The sequence below is a fragment of the Drosophila miranda genome, assembly GCF_003369915.1.
Source record: "Drosophila miranda strain MSH22 chromosome Y unlocalized genomic scaffold, D.miranda_PacBio2.1 Contig_Y3_pilon, whole genome shotgun sequence".
Lineage (NCBI taxonomy): Eukaryota > Metazoa > Arthropoda > Insecta > Diptera > Drosophilidae > Drosophila > Drosophila miranda.
The window spans coordinates 6181855-6200288 of NW_022881625.1; the positions used below are offsets into that span (position 1 = coordinate 6181855).

The window sequence follows — 18434 nt, forward strand, 5'->3', positions numbered from 1 at the left end:
ATCAAAAGTTGATGGGTCTAAGGGGCTAGCTAACGAGGCAGTCAATGGCAATGGAAATCCAAATGGAAGTTTATGCAAACCATGCGGCAAAACTAAAAAAAAACTAAACTAAAAACGCAGAATCATAGACGAGGGGGAACGTTGTGAGTTGCTGCGGACACCGCAACTCTACAGTTATACCCGATACTAAGTCAGTATGGCTCTCCTCCGGCAGACGCCTCTACAGAAAATCAGTCTAAGCGTGACGTCGGGCGCTGCGTAGCCACTGCAAATTGATTTGTTCCTTTTGGCTATAAAAATTATCTGATCTAAACCAGATTCAGCAATCTGATAGATATGGTCGTTATCTATGATTCTGCGTTTTTAGTTTTCTCGAATGTGCAATATTGTGGATGCAACAGATTTTCGTCCTTTGTGGGGGCGGAAGGGAGTGGGGCGAAATTCTGAGATATACGTTTTATAGTGAGATCTAACAGGAGTGCGGATACTAAATTTGGTTACTCTAGCGTTAATAGTCTCTAAGATTTGTGGATGCCCCAGATTTTCGTCCTTTGCGGAGGCGGAAGGGGGTGTGGCGAAATTTTGACACAAAACGGTCAAGGTCCGATATCACAGGAGTGTGGATACCAAATTTGGTTGCTCTAGCTCTTATGGGTTCTGAGATCCTTGAACTCATATTTTGCAATTGGCAAAACCGACCATGAAACCTGTGTGTTAGAGAGAGACAGAGCGAGAAAGAATGAAATTGTTTTCTTGATTCTGGCTATAATAATTATACGATCTGGTTCAGAATTCGCCCTCTAGAAGATATAGTCATCTTCTACGATTCTGCGTTTTTGGTTTTCTCGTATCGTCGAAATTGTGGATGCCACAGATTTTCGCCTTTTGTAGGAGTGGAAGTGGGCGGGGCAAAGTTTTAAAATTTTCTTGTAGCAGTGACATATCACAGAAGTCTGGATCCAAAACATCGTTGCTATAGCTCTTATAGTCTTTGAGCACTAGGCGCTGAAGGGGACGGACAGACGGACGGACGGACAGACGGACAGACAGACATGGCTCAATCGACTCGGCTTTTGATGCTGATCAAGAATATATATACTTTATGGGGTCGGAAACGATTCCTTCAGGACGTTACACACATCCACTTTTACCACAAATCTAATATACGCCAATACTCATTTTGTGTATCGGGTATAATAATGCCATAAATTGGATAAACAATCCAAGCACCTTTTGCCAAAAAACAGACTTTATGGACAAGCAATTTAGTTTAGTGTTTACTCTGCTCTCCGCCTCCCACGCAGCTAGAGGGTCTCTCGATCTGATCACATCACGTATTCGGGAAGGGTATGGTAAAATATCATGTGAGAATGTTATAGCAGTGTAAGACAGTACGTATATAGTATAAATTATTGACAGACGATCGGAGAAACGCGGCTGATCCTGTGCAGCTGGACATATACATATTCAGTTTATCGCGGTAAAAACTTTTCATTAATCACGTCTGTCCCCCTTCTACTTACTCTTTCCGAAGTGTTGTCATTTGCTGATTTCACTTTTGCAGCTGCCCCAACACAAAGAACTTTAGTAGAGGATTCGGTGTGCAACTCAGAGCCAATTTTGTAGGGCAATTTCCTAGGCTCCAGCTCTCTCAGTCTCCAAATTCCAGATGTTCCCACAGACAGAAAGAAGAACAGGGCTGAAAGGTTTATAAATATAAATTCACTCAAAGAAAAAATGAGAAGTCGAAACAGTTTTCGAATCGCGAATGAAGATAATCTCATTATTAATTTTCTTTTAAAACTAGTAATAATGTCATTGGACTCCCTTTCCTTTGTGACACACTTTATTCTCAAATTCCAGAATGATACGAGTACTTTTTTTTTACCAGTGTTATAGTATATACATATGTGAGCTCCAAGAGAAGGGGGAATAAAATTCCACTCCAGACTCCGTATACTCTGTGATTTCGACTGGTTTCCGTAGATGAAGCAAATGTTTAAGAGTTTAAGGGCAATTTGTGTTTTCCGAAGCTTTTCGCAATAAGTATAGATTACCTTGACTACATCAATATTTCTGAAAGTAGTGCTCTTAACTGCTAGGGTCAGATGCGACTGAGAGAGGAGTTGCTCACTTTTGAAATCGTTTGCTGTTAAGTTTTCTGTTAATTATTGTGATATTACGCCATTCTGTCAACCGATGTCTTAGTAAAACTTTGGGTCGAGCTTCAGCTTGGACAAACAATGAAGTTGTTTGTCAATTGCTTGGGCAAATACTCGTACTCAGGTGGAAAAACAAATACCAGAATGGGGAAGAGGTTAAGATGGGAGACAAGAAAATATCAAATAAAGGGCCAATTAAGGAAGGTGATTGTGCGATTCTGTTTATCTTATCAACGACAAATTTTGACCCCAGGGGCGTCATTTACAATCCTCAATTTGTTTGCATACTAAAGCAACATTAGCCGAAGAGCTACCTACAAAAGAGCTACCTTCCTGATTCCCAATTCGTAGGCTATTGATAAGCAATCAGTGGGGGAATATTCAAATTAGCCAGGTCTCATGTGTGATTAGCCGATTTCTCACACATTTCAAGCATCAAAGCAGACAGCAGACAGAACGAAAAAGAACAGAACAGAACACAACAGAGCGGAGAAGAGGTTGAGCTGACGGCTGGAGGGATCAGAGCCGCCTATAAATCGCAAGATTTCAGCACTGCCCAGGGCTTTATCTAAAGCTCCATTCGGAACAGTATTCAAAGCATAAAGCGTAACCAATTGATTGCTAATTGATATTGATGTGTCGATTATTTTATGATTATTCTTTACGATCGTTAAATTTTGATATACCAAAAGGCGAGCGAGATCGAACACCAAACTTGATTCAAATTTGTAGATCACTTTGAACAATCAAGCCACTCCCTGAGTACTTCTCAGGCCTTGTCTTACCTTGTCTTCAGTTGGATTGTTATAATTTAATAACTACACGGGAGGGCAAATTAAGTCTGTTGTTCGGGTACCACAAAAACCACTTAAAGACGCTTTCTTTAATTGCCCCCAAAACGAAGATTTGGTTTTTATTTTTCGAGAAACCTGTGGGGTAGCTTTCGGCTGCGGATGTGGCTGTGACTGTGGTTCTGACTGTGGCTCTGCCTCCAGCTGCTGGCCAGCTCCATGGACCGACAGTCATTTGTGTGAAAATCATCGTAGCATGAAGCGGTGTCAAATACCGTTTGTTGCGGGGGTCGGTCCACTCTCATGCTTTTGTTTCGGCCATTTCAAGGTCTGTACAGAAACCGTCTGTTGGGTCAGACCTCCCTCCATTGACCAGAGCAGAGCTCTAACAATGCGGGTTCTGGCATCATTTTCATAGAAACGGCATTAGAAGTTACTCATACGCAGCGTGGGTTGGATAAGATTAACGAAAGCCCACATAGACATAGCTCATCCTCCCCATTCTCACTTGACTCTTTGCAGACAGCAGAATGAGCTCTAACAACTGCGGTTTCATCGATCCGCAGGTCCAGTTGAGCGCAGCCCTCGCTAATCGGGACATACGGGAATTCCACACTGCCCTGGACAGCGGTGCCCAGGCCAATCGCCAGGACGATCGAATGCCTCTCAGGTGGGCTCCTGCATTCAGCTGCTGCTCGAGTACGGAGCCTCTCCGAATTTGGTGGATCAGGGCGGGTTCACGCCCCTCCACCATGTGCTGAAGAATAGAAAGACAGAGGCAGGCACTAAGCTGGAGCTGATCCGACTTTTCCTGAAACAACCACAGTTGGACATTGACAGCTATCGGAACGGGCAGGTCCGCCAGATGCTGAGGGATCAGTATCCGGAACTGCCGTTGCCGGAGCTGCGCGGAGCGACTCCTCCGCACGCTGCGGGACGGAGAAGAGAACCAGTTCGAGCAACAGTTCGCGGAGTACCACCAGAACGTCAGCGGAAACGCAGACAACCAATGCAATGCCAACCAGGAGGAGTATCAGTCCCTGCTGACGGAGAGTATCAAGCGGGGCAAGCAGCGAGCCTTTGAGGCCATCCTCGAGACGGGCATCAACATTAATCCTTCAAAATTGAGCGACATCAGCCCCGTGGAGTTGGCCGTAATCTGGGGCAACCACAGGGCGCTAGAGAAGCTGCTGAACGCGGTTATCAGTCGCCTGGGTGAGCAGCCGCTGGACGACTTCTGTGACCACCAGCGCTGCTTCCAGCTGCTGCTCGAGAGCCATCGTGTGGACATCAATGAGGCGGACAAGGCTGGCCTGGTGCCACTCTCCTATGCGGTCAAGTATCGCAACACAAAGGTGGCACAGGAGCTTCTACGGCAGGGAGTGAACATCGGGGCGAGAAGCGCGTTCGGAGATCTTCCCATACAGGAGATGGACCCGAAAGTGCTGGAGGAGCACTTCGATTCCTGCATCACCACCAACGGGGAGAAGCCCGGTGACCAGAGTTTCGAGATCATCATCAACTACAAGAATCTGATGAGACGCCAGCGAGAGCCCGGGCAGTCGGACAAGCGGAGCATTGGCCATCCTCACCAATTGGAGGACGAGATGACTCCAATCGCATACATCGCCGATTCCAAGGAGCTGCGTTACCTGCTGCAGCACCCGCTAATCTCGAGTTTCCTCTTCCTCAAGTGGCACCGCCTCTCGGTGATCTTCTATCTGAACTTTCTACTTTACTCTCTCTTCACTGCCTCCATTATCACGCATACGCTCCTTAAGTTCCACGAAAGCGACCACACGGGCCTGACTGCCCTCTTCGGCCTGTTCTCTTGGATAGGGATTGTGTATCTCATGATCAGAGAGGTCATACAGCTTGCCCATGTCGCCGCTGCTGTACTTCAGGTCCATCACGAACCTGATGGAGGTGGCTCTCATTGTTTTGTCGATCCTAACCTGCATGGAAGCCAGCTACGACAAGGAGACGCAGCGCATACTGGCCGTCTTCATCATTCTGCTGGTGTCCGTGGAGTTCTGCCTGCTGGTTGGCTCCCTGCCAGTACTCTCAATTTCGACGCACATGCTCATGCTGCGCGCCGTCTCCAGCAGCTTCATCAAGAGCTTTGCTCTCTACTCGATCTTTGTGCTTACGTTTAGTCTGTGCTTCTACATACTGTTTGGCAAGCCCCAGGTGGATTCCTCCTCTCCGAAGGACAGCACGCCAGAGCCAGCAAAGGAGGGAGAAGATGATGGTCACTTCAACGCATTCTCCGTGCCCATCGAGGCGCTCATCAAGACGATTGTGATGCTCACGGGAGAATTTGATGCCGGTGACATAAAGTTTGACAGCGTCTACACTTACCTGATCTTCCTGCTCTTTGTGTTCTTCATGACCATTGTTCAATCTCCTGAATGGTCTGGCTGTCAGCGATACTCAGGTGGGCTTATATTTCCTTTTCTTCCTCGGCTTTATCCAACTGTTTTCTCCCCTCTCTTTTCCCACAGGCCATCAAGGCCCAGGCGGAACTGAACGGCGCCATTGTCCGCACCAATATGCTGACCCGCTACGAGCAAGTTCTCAATGGCCGAGATGGCCACGCTCAGACCTCATCGTCCCAGTTGAACAAAGGCAGTCGGTTCGCTCGAGGAAGACCATGAGCTAGTCACCGGTTCAATCGTAATTTTCTTCATGCTTTTCTTGAGTTTCACGCCCTTGTGGCTTTTCCCACACTTGGGACCCCACTAGGCAGAAAAGCGAAAGGAGAGAAAATCTTCACTGATGAATCGCCTGATCGGATCGGATGGGCTGTTATATACTCACAACACATACTCATTGGCCGCATTTGCGAATCGCTGGGCTGTGAAGAAGCTTGAATTGAAAGTGTCGGCACTTCGGTGTGCCAAAGATACATATCTTTACCCCTTGAATTAGCTCGTGTTGATTTTTCTGCCGTGCATTGCACTTTTGAGCTTAGGTCCTAAACGAGAGTCACACACCACACACATGCACATTATTATCATTATCATCATCATTATGATAATGACTGTGAGCGAACGAATGCTGATGAAGTCTCATTGTCAATGTCGAAAGTTATGGGATTGGTTAAGGAAACCCAAGGTGGGATATGAAAAGTATTGCGTTCTGCTCTGGCATAGGATCCCAGCTTTAATATTAGGGGGATTCTCCTTCCAAGCAACGATGCGACAATCAACGGACATTGATTAACAACTGTATGTACATATGCATCTACAGTGGGTACACAGCAAGGCAGGCGCGATTAGATACAGGCCAGCGCCGAGCAGCGTAGACACCCAGTACCCTGCCACCCTCCGAGGGAAACAGAGAGCGATGAAGGGGATCTGTGTGTGCGTATCCAATGAATTAATATTTCATTCTAGAACGCAGTTGTCTGCGTTAGTTGGGCACACACACACATAGTACATATATGCTGGCAGCGTTCCCATTCAATCTACTCGACGGCTGATGCACGCCAGTAGCCCCCGCTGGAAACTTCCGCAGATTCTGGAACGCAGAGGATGCGGGCTATCGGCGACAGGGGAATACTACTAAGCAGAAAGAGAAGGCGAGTTCATATTATTGCCAATTTAATGCAAGAAAAATAAAGAGAGTGGAGTGGGCGATGCCAAAGGCAGAAGAAAGAAAGGCCGTAAACCAAAAGAAGAAGGCCCGTCTCGCTCTCTCTCGTGGGAATTGACTTTGAATTTCGAATATTTCGGTATCTATTTTCATTGCGGCCAAAAACGGAGAGACGATTCCGTGTATTGCGATGCCAGCATCAACGAAAATAGATGCCCAAATGGAAGTGCAAACATTTCTTAGGGGAGGGGTGGAGTGTCGGGCGTGTGGCCGTGTGTCTTCTGTCAGTGTGTGATTGGATACTGCTTGCTGCTTTCTGCTCGATGGCTGCCCCTAGAGCACGAGGTGCAGGCGTATCTGGAACACCAGCTGCTCGACGGTCTCCTTCAGGAGCGCCGCCAGGGACAGGATGAATCCCAGGAGGCTGAGGGAGAACAGGGGGTCATGAGGTCATGAGCACGGCAAAGAAGACGAGCGTCTCGTCGCCCCGGGCATTGGCCATGCGCCACAGCAACTGGCGCTGGATGGTGCGCAGCTTGAACTTGCTGTTCCACAATCGGTGGCGCTTCGAGCCGACGGTTTCGTTGAAGCCCACGGTCTTCTCGACCAGCCAGAACACCGCGCAGCACAGCAGTTGCAGCACCAGCAGCACGACCTTGACCACAGCGGTCTCCAAGACGAGGTGGTACAAGGCCACCATGCGCTGACGGTGCTCCGGCTGCATTGTGGAGAGCACGACTGCGCCGAGGGACTCCAGCGGGGAGACCCTGGGGGAAGGGCCGTCGGAGAGCTCCTCCCACTCCGAGTCCGACTCGGTGCGCTCTATCGAGCTGAACTCGCTCTGGCTCTGACAGGAGCACGACTCCTCCTCTTGGTCCTCCTCGGTGGGCATCGAGTAGTCGCCCTCGAAGTCGCCCTCGTAGCGGCAGTCGGAGTACTCTTCGTGGGGGTCGTCGTAGTAGTCTCCGCGGCTGTCCGGAGAAGCGCCGCCTGTCCAGAGGGAGCTCAACACGGGCGGTGGTCCCATCGAAGCCATCTGTGGCACAGCATTAAATCTGCAGGGGAGCCGGGGGTAAGTTATGTCCTGGGGGAAGGAGTCTGGGCTGCTGCCGCTCACCCATCTGAATCCCCCATCGGAGGGGAGGTGGGGGGGTGAGCGTGACCTATTGGACCCATTGGGCGGGACAGCAGAGGACTGGTGTGGATTTGGCCTAGGAAGGGCATCGCATTGAGTCCATTCTTGTCGGCGGAACCTTCGGGGGGGACCTGCAGCCCCGGCTGCTGCTGCTGCTGCTGGTCGGTAAAGACGAAGGATCCCATGGATCCGAAAATACCCCGCGAGCGGGTGAATGGGGAACGTGGATTGTTAATAGTTGGATTCATCTTATTCCAGCACCTGTGAGGAAATATTCGTTCATGGGCTTTGTTTTGTATTTGTATTTTTATTTACTTTATGTTCCCTGTGCTTTCGATATTTGCTGCCGTTCTCTGTGTTGTGCCGCTCTCTCCAGATATTCGTACTGAATGATTTCCAGAGCCAGTTCTGAACGGCTCCAAGTGATAGTTCAGGGCCCACTTCGATGTTGTGTTTCGAATCACAGGTCAGGTGACGTACTTTCCCTGGGCAGAGCTGCGACTTGCAATAGTTGATCGGCTTTGTTGGTTTGGGATAGGACTTGCGATAAATACCATGGCACCATACTCCTTGGTGTGGCCGAAATGTTGGCTACCATTCTGGATTAAGGAGTTAAGGGTTAAGGGTTAAGGAGAGTGGTGGAGGGGGGGTATATTTTTGCTTGGCTTTACATCTTCCTTAAGCTGCTGTTTTGTGTCACAGCCAACCTGTCATTTGTACATTGAATTGCTGCTCGAGAGGTCTCTTTGGAGTCCTCTGTTCCCCGTGTACAAATTTACATAAAATCACAGGAAGCACTTAGGATTAATAGGGGGCACTCATCCCCCTCCAATCCCTCTCATCCTTTTGGTGGTGTCATGGGTTAAGCATTTGCTGTGTTCGGCATTCAATTTGTGGCTTGATTTCTTACCTTTTATGATGCGCTATACGGCTGTAATCCATGTAGGACATGCACTTTGTTTATCCATTCAAAGGCGCTAAAGAGGGTAGTCCTGTAATCCAAAAAGGCATCCAGTATATCCAGAGCGAAGGTTAATCCATTCGATGGAGCGCTCAAGCAGACCAGCCAGGCGGTTGACCAGAAGCTAAACGAGGATTAAAATTTCCAAGAGGCCGCCAGCCGGCAAGTGTCATTGCAGTCCCTCCAGTCGACTCCACTCCAGTCCAGTTTTTTCCCAAACTGTGCGACGTGAATAACTTTGATGATTTCTTGGCCCAAAGGCGCCCACACAATATAAATACTCCTCCCTTTTTGTCAATGTTCAGGCCAGCCGTAAACAATTTCCGCGCACTGTGCCAACTCCGTGCGCCCCGGTCCCAACTCGCTCTCGCGCGCTCGGAGGGGCGCTCGGATCCACAATCCACGATCCACACGGCGCTCACGGCAGAAAAAGCACCATAAGGCATAGAGTTAAGCAGTTACGATTTCACCCCCGCTTCAGACGGCCGATCTACCGCGCGACCGTCCAACCAAATACACACACATAATTATATATATACCACTAAACATAACGGTTTTCATTTCTTATGACGGCTACAGCAATTGCGTTGTTGGAGAGTTGAGCTTCGATCCGCCCCACTACAAACATTGGTCCTTCGAGCCGGATCTTCGCCTTCCCCATAAGGAGAAGCTCACCCCAGCCAGCATCGGCGGATCGCTCCAAGTTCAAGATAAGTACTCTTCGATTGTGCCTAACAACAGTGCAGTGATTTTGTGCGAGTTTTCCATCCCAGTCCGAGTTCCCGTGGCATATGTACATATGTACATATGTATTTATTTCTCGCTCTAGCTCCAAATTAAACCATACTTCGTTCTGAAACCGGTTGTGGCTTCCTACTTCTCCAAAGGTTTAATTTGATCCGAGCTAACTCCTGCGTTCAGCTTCCGATCCAGTGTAAATAATATTCTTACCTCTCCAGCTACCAGCTGAGCTTTCGTTGCTAACATACATACATACATACATGTATGTACACATCGCAGCGCAATCCAAGCGGCTGGCAACAAACATAAAGGCATATTCTTGCAATTATTTTTGTGGTTTGTTCCGTGCATGCTAAACGTTCCATAGTTTGTCGGTTTTATAAGGAAATAAAATAACAAATCACTGCGCCTCCTTATTTAACTAATTATACTACCAACAAGATAACGATTCATACATACTGCACATACATAGGTGTTTATCTTACATATCTATACGTACGCATTTTAAATTAGCATATTCTTGCACATCTATATAATATACATATTGTATATAAAACGGTTTTCCACCGTTTTACCCGTTGCTTGACATCTCTTCAACCCAAGCCGCGGTACATAGCACTTACAGCCATACATACACACATACAAGCAGCAGCAGCGGTGCATTCTTTTCGTTTTTCTTTTCGCTTTCGCTTCTCCACCGTTTGCATCCGTTGTAGTTGTTGGGAGAATATTTTTCGGTGCCGCGCTTGACCGTAACGGAACGCCAAGTGACTCGCTACCCTGCATTTCGAGAGTATATTGTTTTCAACCGTAGTATTTATATCTATATATTCCGGCCACGGTGTACTATTTCCATAATTTAAATACTCGCAATAAATTCCACCAAAACCACGGTTCGTAGCTCTGAACTTCCACGTCGCCATTTCCGCTCACCTACCTTTGCGACTCTACTACGCGTTATCGCAGATCCATCAGCAAACATGCCCACTGTTGAGAAGAAATCTCGCAAGAAGTTTAAGCGGGTGAGTTCGCTGAGTTTGACCCATCCACCCCGCTCCAACGGCTCAGTCACTACGCCCACATCTTCCCGTCCGGCCCCAGCTGAGCGAGGTCCGACCACGTCCAGGGTTCACGCACCACATGCCTTCGAGGATTTGTTGCTCCACTCGGGAGTCCCTCGCACGGCTCCTAGCACTATGGCCGCCAGTTCCGCACAGTCTAAGTTTGCCTTGGCTGCAAGCAGACTGACCCGCTTCGACCAGAAGCTCAGCGCTCCAGATGCTAGCACACCAACCCGCTCGCTCTCCCAAGTCCATCGAGAACAACTCCGAAGCCTGTGGGCAAAGGTGGACGCGGAGTTCGCGGCCTGTTCGGTGACGATGGCGGAAGAGGATCCAGAGGGTGTAGCTTATGTCCAAGAGATGTACGATGACTGCTACGCGGTCTACGCGCAATGCCTGGCCGAACTGAACGATCAGCTCGAGCCCCCGACTGTCCCTCACACGCCGCAACTGGCCGTTCAAGTGCCGACTTCCGGCGGTTGCCGCCTCCCTCCATGTGACACTGAAGTTTTCAGTGGGGACTACCAGTAGTGGCCCACGTTCCGAGACCTGTTCACCGCCATCTACATAGAAAACCCAAGGTTGGCTTCAGTGGAAAAACTGTTCCACCCCAACAAAAAGACCAGCGGTGAAGCCCACGACATAGTGGCACAGGCTCCACTTACGAACGAGGGTTTCGCGTCCGCATGGAACGCCCTCCGTTAGCGTTTCCAAAACAAGAGGCTGATACTCAAGGCCCAGCTGAAGATCCTTTTCAGTCTGCCCCAAATCCGTACCGAGTCAGCAGCAGCGCTAAAAGAGCTTCAGAGGGCCGTCCACAAGTGCCTCACGACACTCACCCATTCCGAGGTCTCCACAGACAGCGTTTTCGCTGACGGAGTTTTAGTGTACCTCATTTCCGCTAAGCTGCCAAAGATGACCTTAGAGCTTTGGGAGCAATCCGTGACGCACAAGTCCGAAATTCCCACCTGGCACGCCATGGACAAGTTCCTGGCGGAGCGGTACCTGTCTCTCGAAGTGACCGAGGACGACCATCCAGGCATGGAGACTCAGGCCCACTCCAGGGCGAGCATACGCACTGCAGACAATTCGAGAAGCAATCCGTTTCGGTCTCAAGGAAGTCCTTATCCTAGGAGTGCCCACTCGTTCGAGACCACAGTGAATCAAACGAGGAGCACGTGTGATCTCTGCTCCAAAGAGTATCATCCAATCCGGTTATGCCCTTACTTTCTTCAAATGCCCGCTGGCGCTCGCTCCGACTACATTAAGCAAAAGCAGCTTTGTTTGAACTGCTTTGCAAGGGGCCACCAGATACGAGCATGCCAAAGCGCCCACAATTGCATAATTTGTGGAGACCGGCACCATACGCTTCTGCACCGTAGCAATCCAGCAAACTCCAGCGAGGCGATTTCCACAACGGCACAAAATTCCTCAGCGTGGCCCGAGCTACATCTACGAGTACCAAGCGTACAAAATCCAAGTTCGTCCGAAGCCCAGCCAAACGTTCAGTCATATTTCGGCTCCGGCACGAGTGCTGTCCTCCTAGGCACGGCCATCGTTAATATTTGCCACCTGGAAAAAACTTTTCACGCCCGCGCTCTGATCGACTCTGGCTCAGAGGCGACGTTCATTACAGAACGTCTTGTGGACATGATCAAATTGCCATTCCAACGTATCCAGGCACAGGTCTCCGGCCTAAATAATGCCGTATCCGCTCAGTCAAAGAAGCTCTACAGTTTTTCCATCCGTTCTCCGACTAAGCCGGGCTTACAACTAAATGCCACAGCCTACGTTATTCCGTAATTGGCCGCGAATATTCCATCGCATCCGATCTCGCAAGGGTTCATGAGAGACCTGCCGAACCTCTCATGGGCGGATCCGACCTTCTATGAGAGTTCACAAATAGATATCCTGATTGGAGCGGATATCCTTCCGTCCATTCAGTTAAGTGGCTCACTGACCAACATCTGTGGCTCTCTCCTCGGGCAGCAGACCATTTTCGGCTGGGGACTCACAGGTCCAGTGCCTCAGGTGATGAATCAAATCTCATCGTTCTCGAGTCAAATTTCCAGACGACCTATCACACTGGTAGAAGACTCGGGGTCTTTTTACGACAGCAATTTCCTTCCAGCTCCCTCCGCAGAAGTTCTCGAACGGTCTCCTGACCGACGGAAATATTTCCAAAATATGCACTGTATGAAAGCTCTACGCTCCGGTCCGAATTCAAGCCTGAACTCGAAGGTGAATCCGTCCTTGGATCAACATAGCCTCACCAGACTATGTAACCGGGCGGCAATTTCCAATGTCTTAAATGTGCCTCTCACCCGTTCCAAGATCGTTACTAATGTGTCTTCGACGCCTTTATTTCAATTTAGTTCTCCGCACCCAGATATGGCCCCACGTCCCCGCGCCAACCGCACCAGGGAGAACCGACGTGCTCGGGAAATTGGCTCCCACCGTTGCCGAATCTGCCAAGGACCATCCGCTACGGACCTACCACCAATTTCTTCTCCTGAGCCCCGAAGAGAAACTCCGAGCTGTCCTTATCAACCAGTATTGCGGGAACTGCCTGGCTCACCAACACTCCGGCAAAAACAACCACACGCTACTCCACGTACCCACGTCTCGTCGTCCGGCCCGCTCAGCCTCGGGAGCATCGTCGCCATCTATATCGAACCATGCAAAACGCCGCCCTCGTCGTCCAGCCCGCTCAGCCGCGACTGTACCGTCGCCATCTACATCGGCTCACGACGAACGACACACTCGTCTCCCCGCGAGCCGCCCCGTCGTAGGAACCACGGCGCCATCCACAGATTCCTCAAGAGCAACCCCCGTTTTGCGCATCCTCCCGCCTATCCGACCGTGGAGCGACACTGAGTCGACGTCCTTGTCAAGTCCAGAGCGCCTTTTCCGGGGCGTACGCCCAGCCATAGGCCACTCCATTATACTTTGCAATCCTGCAAGGGGGGGGAGGATGTTCAGGAAAGCCGTAAACAATTTCCGCGCACTGTGCCAACTCCGTGCGCCCCGGTCCCAACTCGCTCTCGCTCGCTCGGAGGGCGCTCGGATCCACAATCCACGATCCACACGGCGCTCACGGCAGAAAAAGCACCATAAGGCATAGAGTTAAGCAGTTACGATTTCACCCCCGCTTCAGACGTCCGATCTACCGCGCGACCGTCCAACCAAATACACACACATAATTATATATATACCACTAAACATAACGGTTTTCATATCTTATGACGGCTACAGCAATTGCGTTGTGGGAGAGTTGAGCTTCGATCCGCCCCACTACAAACAGTCAATAAGTTTATTTTCAGTCGTTACATTTACGAATAACAGGCGAGTTTTTCTACTCAAATCAAATATTAAAATTAAAAAACGAAACAGTTATTGGTTGATGTCCTTCAGCTTCTCTGGATCAGTGTACTCAAGCCAAATCAAATTTTAAAATTAAAAATCGAAACAGTTATTGGTTGATGTCCTTCAGCTTCTCTGCATCCGTCTTGACGGCCCACAAGCGGAACCCAATTTTTTTATAGTCATCGCTGCACATGACTTTCGCCCTCAAATACTCGGCCGGCACCCCAGTTTGCTCTGATAGTCTTAGCACGGTCACTTTTTTTTCCTTAAAAATGGCAGCAATTTTTTGCATTGTCTTCGAATTCCTTGAAACCATACCTCTTATTGCTGTGTAATGTTGGTTCATTACGTGGTTTCCCAAGGTGCTCAACCTTCCAATCATTTTGCCGCATAGTTTGCACTTGCTGCCATGCACGGGGGGCGAAGCCTTAGGGGAAATCGGTGTTTTCAAATTGTCCTTTCCACTTTCAGTACTAAGAATGTCTTCAGTAAACATGTCTGGAGAATTAAGAAGTTATTATATGTATTTTTTTAAAATTTTACTTATTTACTTACTTAAGTCCGGATCCTCCCGAACCTCCTGCTCCTGCTTCTCCCCCACGTGGTGCACTGGCTCAGACGAATCATATATTTCATCAGAAATAGTACACTCCATATCATTGACTGTATAATCAGAAATATTGTGAATATTGTCAGAAATGTTGTCAATATTCTCCTCAATATCGTGAGTTGTGGCCGACTCCTCCGTATCACCGTGCATATTGTCAATATCCTCAATATAGTGAGTTGTGGCCGACTCCTCCGTATGACCGTTCATATTGTTGTCAATATCCTCAATATCCTGAGTTGTGGCCGACTCCTCCGTATCACCGTGCATATTGTCAATATCCTCAATATCCTGAATACATTATTAGAAGAATATAATACAAATGTAACTAATTTACTTACCCTTACGTTGATGGTCCAGAAAAAAAAGTACAAATTAATCACTCCTGCTGCACTTATGTCGCAAACTTGGGCTCCACCGAACGACAACGTCATCTTTGGACGTTGACATGCAATGACTGCATCTTTCAAGAGGCGATGCAGTTACTGCACCGTCAAGTGGCCCGTGTGACACCAGCAGAAGGCTGTTACGCGCGGATCCCAGGCAAAACGCAGCCCTCCTCCCGCCCAACCGACCGAGGGGCGCTGCCGCATGACGCGCGGTGCGTAGCCGAACCAAACGCGAACATGCAAGAAAGTTAGCTATTAGACTAACATTCGAGGAAAATTAGTACTAAACTTACTAAGAAACTAAGCATGCAATCAAAATACAAATACCACTACAGTTTCTAATTAATAGAAAGGTGTGTAAGGATTAATAATTTAATAAGAGGAAGAGAATTAGTGGTGGATATAATATGGTAGAGGGAATTATAATCCGAGCATAAGACCCTAAACGGTTCATGCAAGGAATAATTCGATCTACAAAGTGGAAGGAACAACGGTATATAATTTCTAGTCAGTCTAATAGGAATCGTGAAGTTTATGCGGCTCAACAGATCAGGGCTGTCTATGTCACCCCTGATCAAGTTGTGCATAAATATCACACCAAGCATTTTTCTACGGTTAACTAAGGATGGGAGGTTTACTAATAGTAGTCTACTAGAGTAAGATGGGAGTCTTACACCCGCATCCCAGTTAAGGCCCCGCAGAGCAAAGAGTAAAAAGCTTTTCTGTACTGATTCTATACGGTCCTGGTGTACTTTGTACTGAGGGCACCACCATACACAGGAGCCGTATTCTAAGATCGGACGAACAAGCGAGGTATAGAGAGTCTTTGTTATATAGGGTCGTCAAATTCCTTTGACCACCTCTTTATAAACCCAAGCACGCCCATGGCCTTATTTACCATGGTAGAAATGTGTTCGGAAAACTTTAACTTGGGGTCTAACATAACACCCAGATCATCCACCAGGGTAATTCTCTCAAGAGAACCACCAAATAGGGTGTAGGGAGCCAACAAAGGGCTAGAACGATGAAATGTCATAACTTTGCATTTCGAGGCATTAAGGTGTAACAAGTTTGCACAACACCATGACTGAAAGTTATTGAGATCGGATTGCAAGCGAGAATGAAATGAAATGTCCTTGTACTGGACACAGAGTTTAACATCATCCGCATACATAAGTACTCGAGAGTATGTTAATACTGAAGGTAAGTCATTAATAAAGAGTGTGAAGAGTAAGGGGCCTAGATGGCTGCCTTGTGGTACTCCCGAAGAAACCTTTACTGGTAAAGAGAGGGAGTTTTTGAAGAGGACTCTTTGAGACCTAGAACAAAGATAGCTAGAAACATTGAAAGCCTTTACTAATGAAAGAGGTAAACTCTAACAAGTTCGTGGTGGTTGATCTCCGCCTTATAAATCCATGCTGAGTTGGAGATATAAGTGACTTGCAGAGATGTTGCAAGTGCGGAGTTAAAACCTTCTCAAACATTTTAGGAATAGCGGATAACTTTGCTATACCTCTATAATTTTTTGCATCAGACTTGCTACCTTTTTTATGGAGAGGAATTATAAAAGATTCCTTCAAGATCGGGGGGAAGCAAGAAGAATCAATGGACAGGGTGAATAGTTTAAGCAAAGGTCCACACAGAGAGGTCCTCGTCGCAGTACCTGAGTACACAACCTGGAACCCCGTCTGGACCCGGTGAAAACACCGGCTTAACTAGTGGAAGATCATGAAGTAGGGAACATTCATTTAACAAGGGACTGAAAATGCCGTTCGACCTCGGTAAACCGTATGGGTACGGATGACCAGAGTAGCTTTCCTCAGAATAGGTGGTTTGGAAGAATTGGGCAAAAAGATCGGCAATTGCCTGATCATTATTTGCCGACGTATTACAAAATGATAGCGAGGATGGGTGTGCGGACGTTCTACGCTTACTGTTTACGAAGCTGTAAAACTGTTTAGGGTCCTGAGAAAAACGTATCCTGCATCGAGATAGGTAGTTCTTATAGCATTCAGCATTAAGAACTGAAAAGTTTGACCGAGCTAATACATGTGGGATTTGGTCGGAGAGCAACAGAGTCTGTAGAGATAACAGAGGAAGTAACAGAGAGAGAGACTAGAAGCGGCCGTCGAACAAGGAGAGGAGAGAACACAGTCTCAACGATCGACGCCATTTAATTCGGTGCCAAAGTCTCACTCAGCCACACGCAAATTACGAGCGCAAATATCTGTATTAATCAAAATATACTTAAAGCACAGCGACCGTTGTAATCATAACTAATCTTAAATAATATTCATAAATAAAGACTAATTATAATAAAACCTGGCGTCCTGGACTAAAGTACAACTACGGAAAATCCGGGGCCACAATTTTTGGGGGCTCGTCCGGGAGTTGAACGATTACAAACGGAAAGTCATCAAACTAAAGTTGTGTTTTACAAATATTGCGAGAACTCGGTGAATTGTGGTGGCGTTGTTTGGATCATTCTGGAAGAAATCTGCAAAAACTCTGCTGCGCGAAAATTCAAACAAAAGGCAGTTGGCAAAGCAGCGCGAGAGTGAGGAAGACGGCAGCAAGCAGCTACGGTAAAAAGGAGAAGAAAAACCGAAGCAAACCGAATCAAGAGGAACGGCGTAAGCAGCAGAGACGGCGATAAAGAGACCCAGTACCCAATCTGAAGGCAACGCAAGACTTGGTGGATGGTCAGCAACGTGCAATAGGCAGGATCGTTGGCGGCGAGCATCATCTAGACAAGGAGAAAGGCGTGGAACAGAGAAGGTAGCTAGTGGTTCGCAAGTACTGTACGGCGAAAAAGGCAGCTGGTCAACGCAAAAAGTCTGCAGCAAGAAGACGACGAGAAAATTGACAAGGCAGTGAGTGCGTGGAAACGAGACGCAGCAGTCAGTAACTGTAAAAGCAGAGGAATAGAGAGGAACTGCGTAAACAGCAGAGACGGCGATAAAGAGACCCAGTACCCAATCTGAAGGCAACGTAAGACTTGGTAGATGGTCAGCAACGTGCAATAGGCAGGATCGTTGGCGGTGGACATGATCTGGACAAGGAGAAAGGCGTGGAGCAGAGAAAGTAGCTAGTGGTTCGCAAGTACTGTACGGCGAAAAAGGCAACTGGTCAACGCAAAAAGTCTGCAGCAAGAAGACGACGAGAAAATTGACAAGGCAGTGAGTGCGTGGAAACGAGACGCAGCAGTCAGTAACTGTAAAAGCAGAGGAATAGAGAGGAACTGCGTAAACAGCAGAGACGGCGATAAAGAGACCCAGTACCCAATCTGAAGGCAACGTAAGACTTGGTAGATGGTCAGCAACGTGCAATAGGCAGGATCGTTGGCGGTGGACATGATCTGGACAAGGAGAAAGGCGTGGAGCAGAGAAGGTAGCTAGTGGTTCGCAAGTACTGTACGGCGAAAAAGGCAACTGGTCAACGCAAAAAGTCTGCAGCAAGAAGACGACGAGAAAATTGACAAGGCAGTGAGTGCGTGGAAACGAGACGCAGCAGTCAGTAACTGTAAAAGCAGAGGAATAGAGAGGAACTGCGTAAACAGCAGAGACGGCGATAAAGAGACCCAGTACCCAATCTGAAGGCAACGTAAGACTTGGTAGATGGTCA

General features: G+C 48.1%; 1 protein-coding gene and 1 long non-coding RNA gene across 2 annotated transcripts in view; one reads left to right on the forward strand and one right to left on the reverse strand.

Annotated features, from left to right (window-relative positions):
• Positions 1-18434, forward strand: part of LOC117194634 (transient receptor potential cation channel protein painless-like) — a gene marked incomplete at its 3' end in the record, with an annotated part of 83361 nt that overhangs the window by 1224 nt on the left and 63703 nt on the right. The window contains exon 3 of the mRNA XM_033399153.1: positions 4241-4818. Coding sequence (XP_033255044.1) covers positions 4241-4818 — 578 coding nt within the window. The remainder of the gene's footprint in view (positions 1-4240; positions 4819-18434) is intronic.
• LOC117194402 lies at positions 13847-14409 on the reverse strand. Its single transcript, XR_004474813.1, has 3 exons — positions 14370-14409; positions 14133-14312; positions 13847-14079 (listed from the first exon to the last, which is right to left on the reverse strand). It is a non-coding gene; the product is annotated as an uncharacterized LOC117194402 (long non-coding RNA).